Consider the following 18,491-nt stretch of genomic DNA (forward strand, 5'->3'; position numbering starts at 1 on the left):
CTCTCTCTCCAACCTCCCGGCGTTGGGTGGCCTCCGCCAGCTCGATGGCCTCTACCAACTCTTCGATGTTGGTGGGGTGCCGGCTGCCTGGCGGAGAGGGCGAGGAAGTGCCCGTAACAGGCAATCGACCACCACACGCTGCGCTACCTGGTGTGCGGTGGGGCCCCCGGCTAGTGGGCTCCTACCAGAAGTTTGTGAAGAACTTTGCCACAGTCGCAGCCCCCCTCCACGAACTGACCCGGAAGAATCTGCCCCACCATGTGAAGTGGAGGAACCGGTATTGGTGGCCCCTGACTTCTCGAAGCCCTTTGTCCTCCACACGGACGCCTCTGGTACCGGCATTGGAGCAGTCGGACCAGAATGTCGACGGGGACGAACACCCGGTGACCTACATCAGCCGGAAGCTGCTGCCACACGAGAAGACCTATGCCACAGTCGAGAAGGAAGGTCTGGCCGTGAAATGGGCCATCCATCATCTACGATGTTACTTGTGGAGCAGGGAATTCACCCTCATTACAGACCACGCACCCCTGAAGTGGATGGCAATAGTTACTACACTATGTATACACGGCTTGACTGCAGAAAAACATCATTTGCCATGAAGCAGGAAGTTGTTTTAAATCGACCTTACATTGTCGAATCTGCTCCAAATGTGAGTCATAACATTCTGATCATAAAGACAATAATATGTATCATGTTTCTACCATTTATATTTTGCCTTATTTCTCCTTGTAGGTAAATCAGGTCAACGTCAAATGATCCGATATGATTTTAATACATCAGAGCTTCAATAGCGCCCCATACAAAATAGTGACAAAGCAGCTATTACTGTGCATTTGACCTAGATCAACCAAATATGATAGGCACATGGATAATAGGTACACTTAAATTCAAGTAATTTGGTCATTTTTAATTTTGTATGAATTGAATGTGTATTCCCTGATGCTGTACTTTAACAAACTTGTAGTTATTCCAACCATATTTTACTTGGGTCAGTACTTTTAGCTTACATTTATTTATCTTAAAGTTCTTTATTTACCTTTTCCACATCGATGTATACAGTCTGCCATTTCTCCTGGACTCTTCCTGGTTTGACTCACTCAGCGGTAATTTTTGAGTTCCACATTTAATTTGACAGTCTGTCATTTTACAAATGCGACAGCAGGTTCCCACACACACACACACACACACACACACACTTGTTTTACCTATCTTTACAGGCTTACATTTAGGATGATATTTAGAGGTACACTCTAAATATTCAAGGCTTAAAACCTGCCAGAAATACATGGCAGCTCCAATCAGGGTCGGGAAATCATCCTTGCATGCACATGTAATAGAGCATGACCAATGCTGCTTACAGCTTTGATTGCAACTGAATTAATTATTTTTTACTCACTCATTTACTTGTTACTTACTTCTTGTTCAGTTAAAAACAAAGCAATGCTTTTAAAGTAGAGACTCTAATGATACTTCATCCTCAAGGACAATAGTACACCCCCAAAGTCCCCTCTATGGCCCCTCAAACCCTCCTCACTAAATAATTGTACCATTAAGCACTATTGTAGTATGAACCCATTCTCACTCCTAAAGTGAGCAGCTTGTACAGCTGGCAAAGCAGCTTGGTCAGTGCTCCTTGTTGGCTTTTTGCTGCAAAATCATTGTCCAAATGATAGATACAGTTTAATGGTCATCTTATTTGCTGTTGAGTTAAAGATCATACCAAAAGCCCAGTTCATGAGTCTATTTAAAAAATATATTTTATTTCACAGAGGTCATTCCTGAAAAATTTAGACAAAGTAAAAGCTTTCACGACCCAACAACCAAATAAAACAACTGATGTTTGGGGAAGAAGGAAGCCGATGGCACTTCTAACCATTCCGTGATTAAAAGGTACTTTAAAATGTAAGGACAGCTAAGAAACTCACTGTATTTTAGCCAAACACAGCTGAACTTCAGTAATGTAATGTGGTGGTCCTTTAGCTTTGTTAACTCACATAGCGGACTTGTAGTAAAAGAAAACGTAATAAGTTTACAGTAATCAGATTACAAACAAAAACTTCTTCATTATCGGTCATTTTGAGCAATTAACTGGATTTAAAGGATCTTAAGATATTTTGAAACAATACGTGCCGTTCATCAAAAGTCATAATAATTTGAATAACAGTGTCAAGCAATTCCATTACCTCATTACCTCGAAAGGTAATGGAATTGCTTGACACTGTTTCTGGTTTGAGCAATTTTTGCTACTTTATTTTAAATAGAGATCTATATGCAGTATAAAAAAAGTTTAAACAGGTAATTTACTAAAACAATGTCTTTATATAATATATATAATATTGTGGTAAAAAAATTCCACTGTTTTAATTTATTTTCTGTAACGCAATCACACCTAATAATTGTGAATATTGTCATGACATGTGCTGCAAACTTGGAAATCAATTAATTAATGTGTTTTCTTCCTTTCAAATGCACGTTCTCTTCAAGTCACATTTGCCAGCTTTTAAAAAAACAAACTGCTGTCCAGATTCAAATTGTCCAAATTTGAACTTTGTATATTCTTAAACTCCTCCCTGTATAGTTGACTCAGCAGCCTGAGTCCTCGCTGCCAGGGCGTCCTTCTCCTGACTTGGCAGCGGCCAAAGCAACAGCGATCTGGCAGCCATTTGTGACGTGACTCATGACCTTCACTTTGAGCTGTGTGACCTGCTGTCTTAGCATTTCAGCGGTGGAGGCCAAGTCCAAGTTTTGGTTCTTCAGAACCTTCACTTTCTCCTCCAGCCGCGAAATACGCTCCAGCTTTCGCTTGCGGCACTTGGACGCTGCAATACGGTTGCGGAGCTTCTTGCGTTCTGCTTTGATCTGCTCATGTGTCTCAAGGTCAATCGGGGCGAGGGAGGGCGGAGACATGGAGTCACCCGGCAGGTGAGGCGCCTCGGGGACGATCTGAGGGGTGTCCAGGCTTCGCATTTGGGTTTGAGGGGCTCCACCACCGCCTTGGCCAGAGCTACTAACGTATGCTATCTGCCCCCCAGGGTATGGCAGGTGGCCTGGATTGTAGCTACTGAGATTGGTGTAGATAGGCATGTCTCCTCCAGGCATCAGGCTCCTCTGATAGGATGCTTGCAGGGAGACGCTGGAGGGTGAGGACGGTGACATGTGAGCGCCTCCTACCAGCTGGTTCTGCTTGTGAAGGTCAGCGAGTGCTTTGACAAAGCCATCAGCAAATCCTTCTTGCTCGTTGGTGGCCTGGTTGCGGTATGTGAAGGGATTGCTGGAGTTTGACACGGGGCTGGTGGTGACATGTCCCTGGTTTGACTGGAGGATCAGGTGTTCCAGGTCGGGGGATGCCAGCTTTAGCAAGCTAACGTCCGCAGAAGGCACAACTGATGTCATTAAAGAGCTATTGCAGGTGAGCCCAGCATTGTGGTGGTTCATGACTCTCCCTCCTGCTGCCCCACTGCTGGGGAAATGATGACTGGCCACCACGGACACGGCCTTCTTACTCATCAGTACCTTGTTTCCTGGGTAACGGTCATATTCTGCGAACTGGCTGAAGCCAGCGGCGACGGTGGAGTCATCGTGGTAGAAAGGAGTCTCCATCTTGGCTGTCATTGATGAAGAAGAGTCTCAAAGTTAATTTTCATAATCAGATTAACCTAAATATCAGAGGGGATTGAAACATTCCACTGACGCCGGCGGCTTGAGGATGTAGGTAGAACGAAGAGAAGAGACGGCCAGTGCCTGCAGGAAAAAGAGGAGGAGGAAAGATTACTGAGGTGTAAACTCAGAGGTGTAGCTGAAACATCGAATGGTATTGCTGAACATATGTGTGTGTGTGTGAGTGTGATTCTGTTTTTTATTCATCGTGTGATTCATTTATATTGCAATTTCACTTTCTACTAATAGAAAATCATCACAATTTATTTCCGCTTTTATTAATAATCCTCCATCATCTGCAGCGGCTCCATCCCAGCTCCTATGGTTCTATAGAATAAGAGTCAGGGAATCTTCACTGAGGTACTATTTTAGAAGAAAACCTTGGCACAAGTGTAAATCTTTTGGGCAATTACGGCTGCATTAAAAAACATATTTGGGTGTGATTTTATTGAATTTGATTGCCGCTGGTGTCTTGCAACATGAACAAAAGATTTCCAAGGATAGTATCATGAACAGGGAGTGATTTATTAGAAAGACTGGAAGATAATTCCATTTTTCCTTTCTTTTTTCTTTAACTTTTTAAATATTTACACAAGATAAGGACCGGGGCTTTTAATTGAAATTGCAATAAGATGGAATCTCTTTGTGGCCAGTTCAACAGTACAAAAGTTTAAAGTGAACAGGAGGATTAGAAAATACATATGTGTGTGTTAGTATTGTTTTAACTGATTCAGAGAAAAATATTTGATAGCGCAAGCAGTCAAACAGTAAATTGAAATGAGTCTGATGATCCCCAGTTGCTCGGTTTCTGTCAGTGATGAGGTGTGAGGTCTTTGACCTCTCTGATGCTACCTGCCTCCCCGGAACACTTATTGATTATAACACACATAATGCATCATGAACGTTCCTAATCTAAAACTATCTTGTAAATATCAGAGCTGTTATCTATGCCAAATTCAAAGTCAGTGCTCTCTGCTGGGAAAACTATGAAATTACAGCGTTTTCTTGTATTTGTCCAAAGGGATCGAGCATTTCCATTTCCCACTGCTTTGTACTTATTCACTACACTTTAAAGGCATTTTTAGCTTTTACTTCATTTATTTGAAAGTCAGAGTTACTTTGCAAATCCTACAATCAAAATACATGATCAGTTAGGGAGATGTTACAGGTTGATGTAATAATAATAATAATCCTTCCTGTGGAGTGAACACCTCTCTGTAATGAAGCTTTCCCATCTCTCTACTCCTCTGATCTGTCAGGAATCTTCTTTAATTACGTTCACATTCCCGGTAACTTCACACCTGATGGGTCAATAAAATCATCCAAGACATCTGAAGACGAGGTATCTAAAGGTAACTGGGAGTTAAAACCAACAATAATGATGTTTGTTGAAGGTTATACTCACAGAAAGAGGCAGAAAGCTGCTGAATGATCCAAGAACAGACGGATTGAGTCAGATATCCAGTGCACGCCTGCTCTCTCTCTCTCTCTCTCTCTCTCTCTCTCTCCTTCTCCCTCTTTGTCTCCCTACCTCTCTCTCTCTACTTCTCTCTCTTTCTCTCTACCTCTCTATCTCTACCTCTACCTCTCTTTGTCTCTCTACCTCTCTCTCTCTACTTCTCTGTCTTTCTCTCTACCTCTCTATCTCTACCTCTACCTCTCTTTGTCTCTCTACCTCTCTCTCTCTACTTCTCTCTTTCTCTCTACCTCTACCTCTACCTCTCTTTGTCTCTCTACATCTCTCTCTCTCCCCGTCTCTCTGTCTCTACCTCTGTCTCTTTCTCTCTACATCTCTCTCTAGCTCTTGCTCTCTCTCTACCGCTACCTCTCTCCCCTTGGGTCTCTACCTCTCTCCCCCTCTCTCTCCCTTTCTCTCTCTGTCTATTCCTTTGTATCTCCCTCTCATTTTATTGGTCTTAATTATAATTAAAATAACAATAATGACAACAAAAATAATTCTAATCATAATAACATGTGTAATTATTCTTATGGTACTAATAATAACTAGTAATTACTAGTATTATTATAGACAGATGATATTTTCCTGCAAACAGAACTAATGAGACAGGGACATTTGTCTCCTGCTCGCTTAGCCTCGCTCAGCGAGTTACATTTATCTTTCATGTCAAATCAATCAAATGACTTTGACGTCAGTTATACATTGTCACACAGCATCATCTGACAAAAACCTCCAAAATGATTGTCAATACTACTCTAGTTGTCTATTTTAAGTACTTTACTCCAGTATTCCAGAGGCGTGTTTAACCAAAATGAAATAATAATAGAAATACCTGCTAACATTTGAACAAGTCTGCACATAAATATTACCAATCGTAAGGTTGTTGATCTTAAGAAAACAGCTTCCAAACAACAGCATCTTCGTGAACACAGCACACCGAAGCTACTTCCATGGTGGTGACGGTGGTGCACGGAGGTTTGAATCCTGCGTGCTGCAAGTATCCCTGAGTAAGACACCCAACTGCTCCCTGGGTGCCCTCATGCAATGTGTGGTGTGGGTTATAAACGTCAAAAAAAACATGGGAAGTCCTTTTGGATAAAAGCGTCAGCTAAATGCTAAACGCCATGTAATGCACATACAAATTGATATATCCTATCTCCTGGTTACTTAGCAACCAACACACAGCGAGACTCGTCAACTGCACAACAAATAATTGAGCAGAATAAGGAGAGCAAAAGAATCGTAGTGCACTAAAGTGGTCCACAGGATGCACTTAAGTAACAGCAGACTATCAGATAGCCCCGGAAACCATGATTGTCCTCAAGCAGATCTAGTGCACATGTTTTGGGCCTATCCTCAGCTAGAACATTTAGGGCGCTATATTTTTGATATTTTAACTCCAGTTTTATGGCATAAGGTACAACAGTGCCCTTTTGTGGCAGCCTTTGGAATCCCAGCCAAACCCATCGTATATGGCACCTAACAGAAGGATATTATTGTCTTTACCACTCTCCTGGTGCCTCGAAGTCTTGAAAAAATGAAATATGCACTTATTCTCAGTTGCCCACTGAATAAGACACGTCTGGTCATTTTTACTGATTTATCTGGCCCTCTGTCTAACTGTAACTCAACAACTTAACTATAGTTGTACAACACTGTACTACAAACTGAGGCGAATCCCAGGACCTTCTGGCTGTGAGGCAACAATGCGAACCTCAAAACTTTACGCCATTGCTACGTGTTGCTGGGGTGAAATGCATTCTGGGGTATTTGGCTCTCCAAAAAATGCTAAACTGTTCCAATACATCTTCGATGAAACGGCTGGGGCGAGTCACATCTGGGTATTTGTTGGTCTTGGATCCCCTACCACACCCAATGACAACTTTGTGAAGATAAATTACATTGTGCAACAATTATCTTGATTCATAACTTCCAATAAAGTACCGCTACGCAGAATGTAAATGTTTACTGTGATAAAGAAACATTAACTGAGGACATTTAATAAAGAAAATACTTTGAGAATACTCAAGTCAATGAATCAATGAAAAGACATTGTAGTGACCTGGAAACAGCCTGACAGGGGAAATACAAGCAGTCGGGTAGTGAAGGGTAGACAAGTCCCTTTTGTACATCTGGTTTTCTCCAGGTAAATTTGAGTATTGATTGAGATTGGTTTATTGGTTTGGGCCTGACGTATATTTCTACAGCGATGGTTCCAATAAATAAATATTATGCATTATATTGCGCTCAGGTTTCTCCGAGACCGGCCTAACAAACACTGCAAAAGAGAAATGCTGAATCATGTGATGCTTTGCAGATACTTTATTACACAAATAACATAGTTACTAAAAAATAGTACTCTTGCAGTAAAACCAGTGTGTCAAAATAAATATCAGATAGCCCACACGTGACTGCAACATTGGGAATGCTATTTCTCGCGCATGCCATTAAGGAAATCTTTCATACAAAGTGTATGACAAATACAGATTCGGTACATAGAATAATTATTGATAGAAACACAAATATTTAATGGTCTGAGAAAACGTAAACAGAATTTAAGAATATCTGATGAAATATTGAGGACATTAAAAGGAACCCGAGAATACAGAATTAAACCAAATATTTGGAAGCAACAAACTTCATACGCAACCATTTGTGGGTTGACTCTGTGTCTGTGTGTGTTGATTAGCTTTTATCAACTAACATTAACTGTTGCATTCTTATAAGTGCTCCCCATGTCCTTAATTCAGATTTACTTTCATGACTTATGGTGTAGATTTGAGTGAAACATGTTTCTCAGTATTCAATTGTGAGCAAAGTTTCTTCATAATGTTGGAAGTTTGTAAGATTGATGTAATAGTTACAGTGCTTGAGACTTGGCTGCTTGATTGGCATTGTGCACACACAAATATACAGACATAAATATACATATAATAATATCCATTTTCTGTTCCCTTGAATGGAAGAGAAAGCAATTCAGTAGTAGCTTTAGCAGCCGCAGTTGTTCTCATCCCAGGTACATTTTGTAATGGCAAATGCTTAAGAAAGGCAAAATACAGATGAGAAAAGGCACAAAATACAAGTGAAATGTTACTGAACTAAATGTTGTGTGTTGCTCTTCTACATTTAATAGATGTATGGTAAACTAAACAGCCTAAACAATATGCTATATCAGCGTGGTTATTAAACTACTTATATTTAAGATCAAAATGCATCCATAATTAATCCTGCTCGACTTAATTCATACTCAGATATTGAGATGAAATGAAAAAACTGTATTTTCATGTTTGGCTCTGACTCAAATTAAAACCTTGAAGAGCAAAATAAACCCAACAGGAGACTTTAGGTTTTTCTTGAGGCAAATTTGGAAATGGAATATTGATGTTAAAATCCAATAGTAGATCTTGACAGTAAGTGATTAAAAGGGATTTTCATTAAATGCGCACCAGGCAGGCCGAAGTGAATCTTTTCGCCAGGAGAAACAGTGTGATGCTCACAGTGTTGCCATGACAACACAACCCTTCAGGTTGTGAAACAGGTTTCTTTGACTACAAATTAATAATAATCAAACTTTACATTTCGGATATTGAACTTCTGTGTCTAATGATTATTTTGGAACGTTGATATAAATCAACATTAAAAAATCCAGCTGATCAGTTTTCATCGGTTTCAAATAAAAAATAACTTATTTGGAGAATTTCTTTGATATTTTTCAAATCCCTGATGCTCATTTCAAGAAAAACCCTTGAATGGTGTTTTTCTTGTCTTAAGGCGAAATCTGACACCACACATTTCAAACATTTGTCCAGGACTCTGTGCTCATAATTACATCAGAGGCCAGTTGGACTTGGGGAAAACCATCTGTCATAGTTTTATGTCAGAATTTTATCAACAAGGCTGAATCAAGTCAGCAGGTTAATCTCATGAAGGTTACTTTGATTTCCCAAATTAAGCTTTTATATACAACCATTTTTGGATTATATAAACAATGAGATTGGCAGCTAACACAACAGTTATACACATGAATAACGTACATCTTGGCGATGTAAGCAGAGGATTGGCACCTAGGACGAGGGCGGAGGAGGTGGCAGAGCGGAGTACTCCTCGTTCTCCGAATCACTGCTGTCCCCCTCGTTCCTCTCCTGGTCGCTGCCTTCGGTGCTCAGCTGGTCGAAGCCCTGGCGGCTGTAGCCCTTACGGGACGCCAAGAAGTTCCCCAGGTTCAGCCCGCCCACAGCTTTACCTTGTAAGAGGGAAAAACACATGCATCACATGAACCAGGATTTTGTACAGTTTCCAAAAACACTAATCAAATCTAATGTTAAGTGAGCCACCAATGGTGGAATAATTATCCAGATCCTTTGATTAAGTAGAAGTAGTAATACCACATTAATACCAAGACCTGAACCAAGTTTTAATTAAAAAAAATTAAAAGTGAGAAATTGAGAAATTTTTAATAAAACATAGCATTTTTTTACTCCAAGTGCATTTCAGCTCAGGGTATTCTCTGCTCAGGGACCATGACAATACCTTTTGAGGTAGTATCCAGGTAGTAGGGTTGTTTCCGATACCAAAATTCTGACTTTGATACTATACCTGGCAAAATATTTCGATACGATACCACAAATAAGATACTGGAATATTTATCTATGATTAGTACTGAATAAAACATCCGTAAGGTTCCCTTTTTACCAGCTGTTAATCACAGAACAATCATGTGATTAATCGATTTTTTTATTATTTTTTCCTCTTTGCCCAGCACTAATTACAATATCAGTCGGATCACATTACAATACATAATATATAGTCTATCATGAGTGGATTGCGAAGGACAATTTGCTTTCAAATTCACAGCCATATTGGATTATTATGTAATTGAAGTCCAATCCACTTCCCCGGATATATCAAATTACACAAATGAATGGACCCAGTCCTACCCATTCATAAACTGATGACAGGAGCTACTGTATCATATTTTTAGGGTTAGGGTTGGGGTTGGTATGGATTCATTGATTTGGGCTTTCTCTCTATTATCAAGCAGAATAGTGAATCGTTTAGAACAGTGCAAAATGCTCTGATTGATAACTAAAAGTGCATATTTTAACGTGTGAGTGACTTAATATACACTCACCGGCCACTTTATTAGGTACAACTGTCCAACTGCTCGTTAACACTTAATTTCTAAGCAGCCAATCACATGGCGGCAACTCAGTGCATTTAGGCATGTAGACATTGTCAAGACAATCTCCTGCAGTTCAAACCGAGCATCAGTATGGGGAAGAAAGGTGATTTGAGTGACTTTGAACGTGGCATGATTGTTGGTGCCAGAAGGGCTGGTCTGAGTATTTCAGAAACTGCTAATCTACTGGGATTTTCACGCACAACCATCTCTAGGGTTTACAGAGAATGGTCCGAAAAAGAAAAAACATCCAGTGAGCGGCAGTTCTGTGGGCGGAAATGCCTTGTTGATGCCAGAGGTCAGAGGAGAATGGCCAGACTGGTTCGAGCTGATAGAAGGGCAACAGTGACTCAAATAACCACCCGTTACAACCAAGGTGGGCATAAGAGCATCTCTGAACGCACAGTACGTCGAACTTTGAGGCAGATGGGCTACAGCAGCAGAAGACCACACCGGGTGCCACTCCTTTCAGCTAAGAACAGGAAACTGAGGCTACAATTTGCACAAGCTCATCGAAATTGGACAATAGAAGATTGGAAAAACGTTGCCTGGTCTGATGAGTCTCGATTTCTGCTGCGACATTCGGATGGTAGGGTCAGAATTTGGCGTCTACAACATGAAAGGATGGATCCATCCTGCCTTGTATCAACGGTTCAGGCTGGTGGTGGTGGTGTCATGGTGTGGGGAATATTTTCTTGGCACTCTTTGGGCCCCTTGGTACCAATTGAGCATCGTTGCAACGCCACAGCCTACCTGAGTATTGTTGCTGACCATGTCCATCCCTTTATGACCACAATGTACCCAACTTCTGATGGCTACTTTCAGCAGGATAAAGCGCCATGTCATAAAGCTGGAATCATCTCAGACTGGTTTCTTGAACATGACAATGAGTTCGCTGTACTCAAATGGCCTCCACAATCACCAGATCTCAATCCAATAGAGCATCTTTGGGATGTGGTGGAACGGGAGATTCGCATCATGGATGTGCAGCCGACAAATCTGCGGCAACTGTGTGATGCCATCATGTCAATATGGACCAAACTCCCTGAGGAATGCTTCCAGCACCTTGTTGAATCTATGCCACGAAGAATTGAGGCAGTTCTGAAGGCAAAAGGGGGTCCAACCCGTTACTAGCATGGGGTACCTAATAAAGTGGCCGGTGAGTGTATATACCAATGAGAAAGAAAATAGAAATAACCAAATAGAAATACAAAAAAATAACTAATTAATCATAAGAATCAACATATACACTTCTATAATTACTCATGTGTTTGTAGATTTAGTAATGCGTAATATTGTTTTCTTCAACAAAACCTGGTTTGAAGTTGGGTTCGAGAGATTTGACAAGCAGTGGCTTGGTCATTTAAAAGTATATTTATAGTATACATTAACAAGAGCAACAACTTGAAGTGTAGGGGGAATGAGACCCTACCTGGGTAAAGAAACAAATTCATTGAGTAAAGGGCACTATTTTTAATGTTAAATGACATACCTCTTATTTTTCCCAAGATCCCTCTCACAGAACTGGGTTCAGTTTTCATCTCACACGCATCTGAAAACAAACAATATATAATAACTACAACATGTATCCGTATATGCTGTCAAACTATTAAAATATTTAATCACAATTAATAACACATTTTTATCTATTCTAAATGTCACTTTGTATATTTATTTTTTCATTTTAATGCTCTTATCAACATGGAAAAGTGGATTGGCTTGCTTTATGCAAATGTTTTATTTGAATAAAAAAAACAAGTGCAGTTAAACAATGGCTTAGTTTTTTCTTTTTTTCATGTTTGCTGTGAACAAAGCAGTCAGGCCTTTTATTTCAGAAACAATGAACCGTAACAGTTAGGTTACCAATAAAAGGTAAGTTACTATTTCTTCTTTGCTTTCAGCAGCTACTCATCCACCCCGTTTTAAGAAAACGTTAATCTCGCAATAAAAAAATATGTTTGTTAGGAATTAACGACTTTTAAGAAAACTTACCGTCTGCTTTTCTCTATGAAATGCATTTAATCAAAAAGGATGACTTTATATTTTGTATGAAGTCCTCCTTATTGACACACTGACATATGTAAAAGTGTGCCCAGGTAGAGGAAAGAGCAGTCACAGGGCGCAAGACTAAATACACTAAAAAAAAAAAAAGCTAAATCCACAAGACATGGCACGGGAGCACTACAGTGATCATTCTGCACCTCAAACAAAGTCATGTTGGGGTCCTGGACGAGGAGCAGGAGGAGTCTCTACAAAATCCTACTGTTGTTCCTTTTGGGCCTCCTGTAGCTCTTCTGCTGCTGCTGCTTTTTACTCGTGATCCAGCTTGACAAGACAGCCTTAGTGCCTTAGTAACAGCAGCCAAGCAGGGCGGGGTGGGCCGCCATTTTTGGGGGAGACAAGGGATGAACACTTTGTTTTTTCCACTAACCCATGATTAACAGACAATATTCAAATGTAGGAGGCTATTCAAAAAGAAACATGTTGAGAGGCGGTGGGGTTTGTCTGCTGTGTCGTGTGCGTAGACCACCAGGAAGCATGTCAACACCAAGCACACATGTCGGGGTGCTCGGGGATGTAAGACTTCACTGCCCAGGACTTCCTGAAACAACACTGCCTTTTCTATTCTAAGCCCATATTGGATACAAAAGACCTTTTTGTTGCCTAATATGGATTTATTAATGGCTCATACATACTGTTTTTTCTACAGCAGATGAAGACTCCGACAGAGATGACCACCAACAGCGGGATGAGCAGCAGGGTGGTGATGATAGCTGGGAGAACACCCTGCCCTCTGCCCGGCTTGGCTGCACTCTTCTTCTTCTCCTCTTCTCCCTCTTCCTCAGGTTCAGGCTGTAGGGACACGGTTTGCTTCTCCTGGATGGCTGCTGTCTTTGACACGTTGTGCTCCGGCCTCACCTTGGTTTGTACAAATGTCTCCATTTCTGTAGAGAGAAAACAGGGTTTCCACTCCATGGTTCCTTATTTTCTTAAAAAGAGCGATGAGCCACACAGCAGAAGGACCCAAACCATTTAGGGATGCTATTTTCATCACATTCATAAAAGGATTTAGTTTGCTCTCTGCACCACACTTACTTATGTGTACTTGTACTTCAGAGTGACAGCAGTTATTGTTTGAATTGCATATTAACTTGTACTTACACACACCATGCACATTCACATTCAGACCCTAAAGGAAGGGGCAACTGTGCTGGGGGGTTAGGAGATTAACAACTATTCAAACACCCCAACAGAAGCATATTGGAGTTAAGTGTCTTGCCTGAGGACACATTGGACTTGCGTCCAAACCACCAATGATTTGATTGATTCCTCAATTCCTCAAGAGGGAAGGAGCTTGAAACATTACTGGAGCATTACAAAGTCTGCTCACATTTGGAATCTACATTTGATTAAGTTTTATAGGTGAACTTGTCTTTGTAAAATAGAGACCACACCACAACACACATGCGGGTGTTTTCATGTGCATGCCGGGTGATGCCTTGAGGTCCAGGCTGGAGCCTTTTAGCAGAGGCTCAACAATACTTACCATCAAGTTCCTCAACCTCGATTCCAGCTTTCTTGACAGAGCGATGTGACTCTTGAAATGAACATGAAAAAAAGACAATATGTTTTCTATCCAGTGGTTGATACTGGTTAATAAAACGGCAGATAAATGTAATATACAGTTCAGTTACAAAGTAACAACATAAAGGACTTGATCATTTCTAAATTCTCACCAATATCTGGTGAATTCTACTTGAGGCAAAACAACAAGTTCAGATGGATTCCTCACAGGAGAAAATGTATGTATTTATATTTCTCACAGTTAATGAAGCTGAGCTTACTCGCATTGGTGAATTTAAAGACTGATCCACTGCCGGCATCCCCAACAAAGACGCTTCCACCCCTGGTTTCAACTATGTCGTGAGGCATTTTAAATTCCTGCAAATGAATGAAAATACAGCACAATGTTTCAGGCAACTGAAGTGGACATTATTCCAAAATCCCTGTGTCTTCAAAATTTCCCTTATGTTTGCACCAGAAATCTGTATTTTATACAGTTTATATTAATATATATGAATGGAATTTTCTGGATTGTTATTATTTTGTTTTAAATGTGTTTAGTTTTTAACACCTAGACGGACAGACCTGGCAGGTGCTTTTAATCTGCTAAAAAAGCCTGACACCCATTAGTACAATGATGCCTCAAACTGCCAAATTACACTAATAGAAAATAGCAAAAGCAATCAACAATGACTAGAGAGAAATTCCCATATGTGTGTTATTGTGACCATGGTCAAATATAGTTGTGGAACATGGGTGACCCAAGCTTTATGTGGACTGAACATCCCATGAGAACTTCAGCAAAGAAGCATCTCACCTTTGCTGCAGACCATCCCCTCATTTTTCCCATTTTGTGACTAACTTTGGCTGAACTGTGATAAAGGCAAAAGGCTCCAATACATATTATTTTTAAAAAGCAGTCAACAGTGGGATTGTAAGTGTAAGGGGTTTGCAAGACACGGTCCAACCAGAAGTTAGGAACCGCAAAGAAGAAAAGTGGACACAGGAATCTAACTACAAGCTCTATGATAAAAAACACTGGCCCACATTCTGTCAACAGTGCAAAACACCTAGAGGTAAGGATTGTACAGGTGATGTTAAGGTATATAAGGGGTTAACCGTAAAAGTTCATGACAACCTGAAGAAAATGGTCTGGCTAGCTTCCAAGGTGGTAAATTAAGTAGAATAGTCGACATGCTCAATGGCGCCCTTTTTCTTAAACACTGTGAAATGTCCTCTACATGAAATCCTAGCCTCCACCATTAGTTCAGTCTAGTGGAGCTAGGAAGCGTCTGTGTGTATGTGGGCGTGCCATTACCTTTTTCTCCGGATTGAAGGTGTCCAAAATATCCATGGTTGAATAATCTATTACAAAACCTCGGAGTGGATTTGAGTGATATGGAGAGTCCCCGTTTACTGCGAAAATTAAGCCATCTTCATTTTTCCACACACACAAACACACACACACACACACACACACACACACACACACACACACACACACACACACACACACACACACAAATAATTGTAAGGCACCTCCGATTAAATTAATTCAATAGAATTGTGCATAACTTAATAACATTTACTAAAGCTGGAGTGCGGGACCTTTACATATAAATGTATGTCAATTTAAATTCTATATTCGAAAAACACATGTATGTACATTTACATTTGTAAATGTACATGTAAATTTAATATTATGTTTTCTTTTTTGGGGTGCTCCAGGAGGGGCGACGCCCCTTTGCCTTTTATCGACCCACTGCCACTGATGATAAAGCAAGCTTTCAGTTTACCAACAGTCCATGAACTCACCTCCAGCAGGGCTGTAGGTGATGGCAAACACCTCCCCTCCAAACTCCTCTTTCCTGATTTCCTTGACGAACTCTCCAGTTTGGGCTATGAAGCACTGGATCCGCCCGTTCTCCCTGTCAGCCACACACACTTCCTGTCTGTCGGGAAGGAACACCAGGCTGTGGGGGATTCGGAATGGAATGCGCCTCTTCCTTTCTGACGAGCCTTTAGTTGGAAAAACATGACAATCATAACCTATGCTAGCAATCCACACAAAAACGACTGGCCTCATTCACTATTATCTAGCATGTGACTGGGAACAGCTCCTGGATGGGACTCGAGAAGACGCACAATGCATTACTCTGTGCAGTTTGATGGGAACGAATGACTTGATTTGTTGGGTGTATGCTGTTAGCTTCTTTAACCATGGAAGACTGAGCTGTCAACAACAGCAAGTTAGCTTTCATGTTCATCATCTAGCATCTATTATTAGAGATTGGTGATATAAGGGCATTATTGTTGAGCTTCCTGTTGCATGTTTTAATAAAAAAAGATCAAAGCTATTTTTGCAAGTGAGGCATTACACCGCCCCGGGCAGGCGATAATGTTTATCCCTGATACAGGTTTGAACAATTCACGTGATACTTAAGAGTGAACACAGAGAGACCTCATTTAAAACCAAGTATGAGTCCTTTAAAGGTAATTGACAGCAACAGATTGTATGTAGAGGCTTATTCAAGAAGGGGGTACATTAATACGGTTGGCTTTACTGGAATATAAATAATTAAATCAAAACATAAAATACATTTTGCATATACTGAAAACGCTCCGTGTCCTCTGAGACTTGCTTTGCAGCTTTCTTGAAGCTTTGTGTGTTTGTGCATGTGTAGAGTCAGATCCCTACCTGCACCCCACTGAAATATGTACTTCCCCTCAGCGGAGAACTTCATTATCCTGGCATTGCAGTAGCCATCAGACACAAAGATGTCGCCAGTCTCAGTGTCTACCGCCACATCAGTGGGCTGGCAAAAGTGGTTGTTGTCACTTCCTGGCGTGAAAGCCTCTCCAAGTGCCAGCAGCACTGTGTCTCTGCCATCACTGCTCACTTTTAACACCTGATGGGTTGACAGAAATATTCATTGGTGCTACTTCATCCTACGTTTGTAGATTTCATCCATGTATTAAATCTCTTCTCAATACATTAACATCAGACATACAGTACTGTTTACAAACAAAATTTTAAATTTACAATAAACAATAATCCGTCAACAATTAGGCTACCATTGACGGTCATCGATAAGAATTGTTGAAGTAATATATTTTTCTATGTCAGTTTCCCCTATAATATTATCTTGAGGACACTGGACAATGTCCATCTGTTTAAAGTTAGTGCCAGTTATTCAATATATTATATATATATATATATATCTAATTCAGATGCACATTACCTGATGAAGAGCCACATCGGTGACCCAGTAATTATTCTTCTTGTCTGTTGTTATTCCATGCGGCAAAAAAAACCTGCATCATCAGGATAGGAATTATTATAAGATGGATTCCATTACAGTATGTACAACAGTGCAAAAGGTAAAGTACAATCCCAGTTTGTCTCTGTGTTTAGCACTTGCGATCAGAAGAATGAAAATTAGAGCATACAATAACTTACATATCTCTGCCAGACGCCTTCAGGATGTTGCCTTTGGCCGGGTCCACAACCAAAATAGTGGACTGCTGAATGGGACCTTGGGACCTCTGCTGGTATCTCGCCTGGCTGTTAAAAGAACTAAAAAAAAAGATTTTCTTTGTAGATTCTTCCACATTCATTTGAACTGCTTTCAAGCATTCTTGGATGTCTGAGTCTTCATTTTTAAAAGTCTTGTTTTGCCAATTCAGACTAAAACTGTTATCAAATTACTCTGTTTGAGGGTTTGGAAAAAAACGTAAATGTTTGGAATCCATGAAATGTCGCAAAAGTAAAAAAAAAAAACTTAGTGGTGTGGCCATAGCTCAAAATATGTAGTAAAATAGTGTGATCTCCAGATAAACAAATCTCATTAAGTTCTGTTTTAAGGAAGAATTGGTTTATTTTCCAAAAATGATTGTATCATAACAGAAGCGACTTACCTTGCCCCCCAGCGGTGGTCCCCTCTGTGGAAAATGACCAAGTTAGCATCTGAGTCCAGGGCAAGTCCTGACACCTGACCCAGCTGGAGAGAACTCTGAGGCCAGGTTGAGATTTGCTCCAAATGGTAGTCTACAACACACACACACACACACACACACACACACACACACACACACACACACACACACACACACACACACACACACACACACACACACACACACACACACACACACACACACACACACACACACACACACACACACACACACACACACACACGGTATCAAAGAGGATCCATGGCCTTCTGTTTGTCTGTTTGTGTAATAAAAAGGATTCACAGATCTATTTGATTTGATTACTTTTCAAATTTGATACAAAATGAAACAGCCATGTTCAAATGGCTGGGTGAAAAGCAGCCACGACGTAGGGACGGGACAAGAAAAGCGTTTCAAATATCGGCACACATTTTCATTCTCTTCCACACTAAAGGTTCACTGGCCTGGTTTCAGTCTAGTGCAGTGATTCTTAACCATAGGACCACGGCCCCCGATTGGGCCGCGAGAACACTTTCAATTTGTACCTGAGCCTGTACGTTAGTTTGTGTCTAACCGAGAGACGCAGGCCACGAGCGACACAACAGGTCATCAAACTGGCTGCTGGTCGGTCTGAAGCAGCTCAGGAAGCAGCGTCATCATGATGCACTTCTC

The 18,491-nt window shown here is 40.7% G+C and overlaps 2 protein-coding genes across 5 annotated transcripts in view; both read right to left on the reverse strand.

Annotated features, from left to right (window-relative positions):
• Nucleotides 1-1,822: 1,822 nt before the first annotated feature.
• On the reverse strand, nt 1,823-5,740 carry june (JunE proto-oncogene, AP-1 transcription factor subunit). Its single transcript, XM_037483935.2, has 2 exons — nt 5,066-5,740; nt 1,823-3,744 (listed from the first exon to the last, which is right to left on the reverse strand). Exon 2 carries the CDS (start codon nt 3,613-3,615, stop codon nt 2,587-2,589), a length of 1,029 nt encoding a protein of 342 aa, XP_037339832.2. The 5' UTR covers nt 3,616-3,744; nt 5,066-5,740; the 3' UTR covers nt 1,823-2,586.
• A 1,686-nt stretch (nt 5,741-7,426) lies between these two features.
• The window catches only part of pam (peptidylglycine alpha-amidating monooxygenase), a 30,131-nt gene continuing 19,066 nt past the window's right edge, over nt 7,427-18,491 (reverse strand). For all 4 annotated transcript variants that reach the window (XM_037483929.2, XM_037483931.2, XM_037483928.2 and 1 more), the window contains 11 exons: nt 17,781-17,910; nt 17,323-17,439; nt 17,105-17,177; nt 16,561-16,771; nt 15,678-15,881; nt 15,181-15,296; nt 14,144-14,240; nt 13,846-13,896; nt 12,995-13,243; nt 11,791-11,850; nt 7,427-9,362 (listed from right to left, as the gene is read on the reverse strand). In XM_037483929.2, the coding sequence (XP_037339826.2) occupies nt 9,184-9,362; nt 11,791-11,850; nt 12,995-13,243; nt 13,846-13,896; nt 14,144-14,240; nt 15,181-15,296; nt 15,678-15,881; nt 16,561-16,771; nt 17,105-17,177; nt 17,323-17,439; nt 17,781-17,910 (1,487 nt within the window). In that variant the 3' untranslated portion in view covers nt 7,427-9,183. The remainder of the gene's footprint in view (nt 9,363-11,790; nt 11,851-12,994; nt 13,244-13,845; nt 13,897-14,143; nt 14,241-15,180; nt 15,297-15,677; nt 15,882-16,560; nt 16,772-17,104; nt 17,178-17,322; nt 17,440-17,780; nt 17,911-18,491) is intronic.

This window comes from Pungitius pungitius, chromosome 18, assembly GCF_949316345.1.
Source record: "Pungitius pungitius chromosome 18, fPunPun2.1, whole genome shotgun sequence".
Taxonomy (NCBI): domain Eukaryota; kingdom Metazoa; phylum Chordata; class Actinopteri; order Perciformes; family Gasterosteidae; genus Pungitius; species Pungitius pungitius.

Bases quoted from the DNA above. Each gene is read 5' to 3' on its own strand.
- june (XM_037483935.2), bottom strand. From the start codon at position 3,615: ATGACAGCCAAGATGGAGACTCCTTTCTACCACGATGACTCCACCGTC.